The sequence below is a fragment of the Buceros rhinoceros genome, unplaced genomic scaffold (genome assembly GCF_000710305.1).
Source record: "Buceros rhinoceros silvestris isolate BGI_N320 unplaced genomic scaffold, ASM71030v1 scaffold26653, whole genome shotgun sequence".
In the NCBI taxonomy this organism is placed as follows: Eukaryota; Metazoa; Chordata; class Aves; order Bucerotiformes; family Bucerotidae; genus Buceros; species Buceros rhinoceros.
In genome coordinates, this window is record NW_010402200.1 from 5284 (window position 1) to 7493 (window position 2210).

Sequence of the window (2210 nt, forward strand, 5' to 3'; positions counted from 1 at the left end):
GCCGGGCTGCCACAACTCCGCCCCCAGGGACAGAAAACGCCAGCGGCCGTTGCTGATTGCAGTGTGCTCTGATCAGAGCTGCAAGGGGCTTTGCTGTCAGACTAGGAAGGGACAGGAAGAGCAGCTACTGCTTTGAAAGCCCTAAGAGGATTAGGGCCGGGACAGGCACAATTCACAAGCTCAATTAGAAGCACTTCCAAGAGCATTTTCTTTATGCTCTGTGGACAGTTGGGTTTTTTTCTTAAGGTGAGAGAATGTTGATATTTCTGATGAGCCGCGCAGCTCTCTTCCTACTGGGAGCTTTTCTCCAGCTGATGTTAGCCTTCAAGGCTTCCTAAAGTCCCCACTAGGGCCTGCTGGGCTAAAATCCCAGAGCTGTAAAGAGCTCCTGCTCTTTCACAGCTAAATAGAACTGTCTGTCTGAATTGACAGGTGAGAAAAGAGGAAAACATTTTACACACTGTGCAAATTAAGAGTTACTGCCAGTGAACTAGTATATCTGAGTAGAGCTCTGGTAATACAAGAGCTGCAGCTCCAGAGAGGTGCTCAGCAGGTATTTTTGGGTGCCTCCCCACACTGCCACAGAAGAGTGGGGATAGCTAACACCATTTCCTGGTTTTCCCATCAACACTGTTGATTTTCCTCAAGCCTCACCGTCGTGTATGACCGAGCCTTCCCTACCCACACGTATCTTTCCAGCTGACAGGAAAGCCTTAGAGCGAGCAGGGCTGGAGGACACTTTAACGTGGGCATCACCATAACCTCACGCAAAGAGATTTTCAGTGTGTGTTTGGTTAAAAACACCACATGTTGCATAACCAAATCAGAGTCTTGTCTCAGAAATAGTTCATAGCAGGCACTACCAACCTCTGAAGCCGATTGCTCCTCCCGTGATGCAGCCGCTAATGACACTGTTCTTCCAGTCTGATTTGCCACGATACTGTGGAATTAAAAATCAGAGTCAACAAGTAAATATGGAATAAACCCTCAATGAGATTAAATGACCTTCCAGCCCCTTCCCAGCTGAGGATGCTTTTCCCTCTGCTCTCAGCAGATGGCCCCCGGCACTCTCACACATAAGATCTGCAGGGCCAGGAGAAGAGGAAGGGCTGGGTCACCGGGTGAGGTAAGACAAATCCGTGTGGTGCAATGCAGTGCTACGGCAAAGGCTCTCAGGTGAGCCGGCACAGCCCTGGGCGCAGCCCCAGGTGAGTTAGGAAACAGTTGTGTCTTTCAATGAAAAACTACTCATATTCCAGACGGGCTGATTTCCACACTGAAGAAAATGGATGACAGATTTACCACTGAGCTACACAAGGTCATTTTTGCCGTAGAGGCAAGGTGAAAATCGGTCTGTTCCTTAACTTCCATCAACAGATCCTTTCTGCATATGGAATTCTTAGAGGCTCAAATTGCCCTGTTGCAATTCCCAGTTCGACGTCTTAAAGAAACAACAAATACTTGTAATCAGGGTTTTAAAAAGTTATGCCTATACTTGCCAATACATTCAGGACTTGAACTGAAAAGGGCTGGGCTGTGGCATGCTCCTCCGCTCATTCGGCCAGCGAAGAGCAGTTCTGAAGGCAGGTCTTGGAGCTGAGAAGCTTTGGTGGCCAAAAAACAGAACAAACTAGCCTAAAGCCTTGCCCTGTTACAAAGGGGATGCACATACTTATTCAGAACTAGTAAAAGGGGTTATCAGATGTACAAGAAAACACTTCTTAATGCTTCAGAAGCTATTACTCACAGTTTCTACCAGACACTCGGTGCAGGAGAACATGGCACCCACAATGGCGAAGTTCTTTGCGTAGGATATGCCTCGCTGCCCCATGTCTTTGAGGACCTCTTTTGCGGTTGGTGTGCGATAGGGATCCTTGGGATCAAACCCGACGTTGGTGTCGATGCCAGCTGTGAAGACACCAAACGCACCTCCCAGAACAAATCCTGCGAAAGACAAACAGCATGAAAAGAACCTTGGCTGGATTCGAGCACCACGTTCCCCACAGGCACCGGCGCAGCTGGGCGTCCGCTGCCTGTCAACGGAGCAGTGTGAGAGGGCAGCGCAAGAGCCCACACGGCCTGTGACAGCCCTGTGACAGCCCGTGCTGAGGGCAGGCTGCGAGCACCCCTTCCTTTGCAAGGCAGAGGAGATCCCCACCTGGGACAGAGACGGGAGGAGGCTTAGACGGAGGGAGACGAACCCCGGGGAT

The 2210-nt window shown here is 50.0% G+C and overlaps 1 protein-coding gene across 1 annotated transcript in view; it reads right to left on the reverse strand.

The window, feature by feature from the left end:
- The window catches only part of TIMM22 (translocase of inner mitochondrial membrane 22 homolog (yeast)), a gene marked incomplete at its 5' end in the record, with an annotated part of 2315 nt that extends 371 nt beyond the window's left edge, over positions 1 to 1944 (reverse strand). The window contains 2 exons of the mRNA XM_010132569.1: positions 868 to 940; positions 1748 to 1944. Of these exons, the coding sequence (XP_010130871.1) occupies positions 868 to 940; positions 1748 to 1944 (270 nt within the window). The remainder of the gene's footprint in view (positions 1 to 867; positions 941 to 1747) is intronic.
- Between the last annotated feature and the right edge of the window lie 266 nt (positions 1945 to 2210).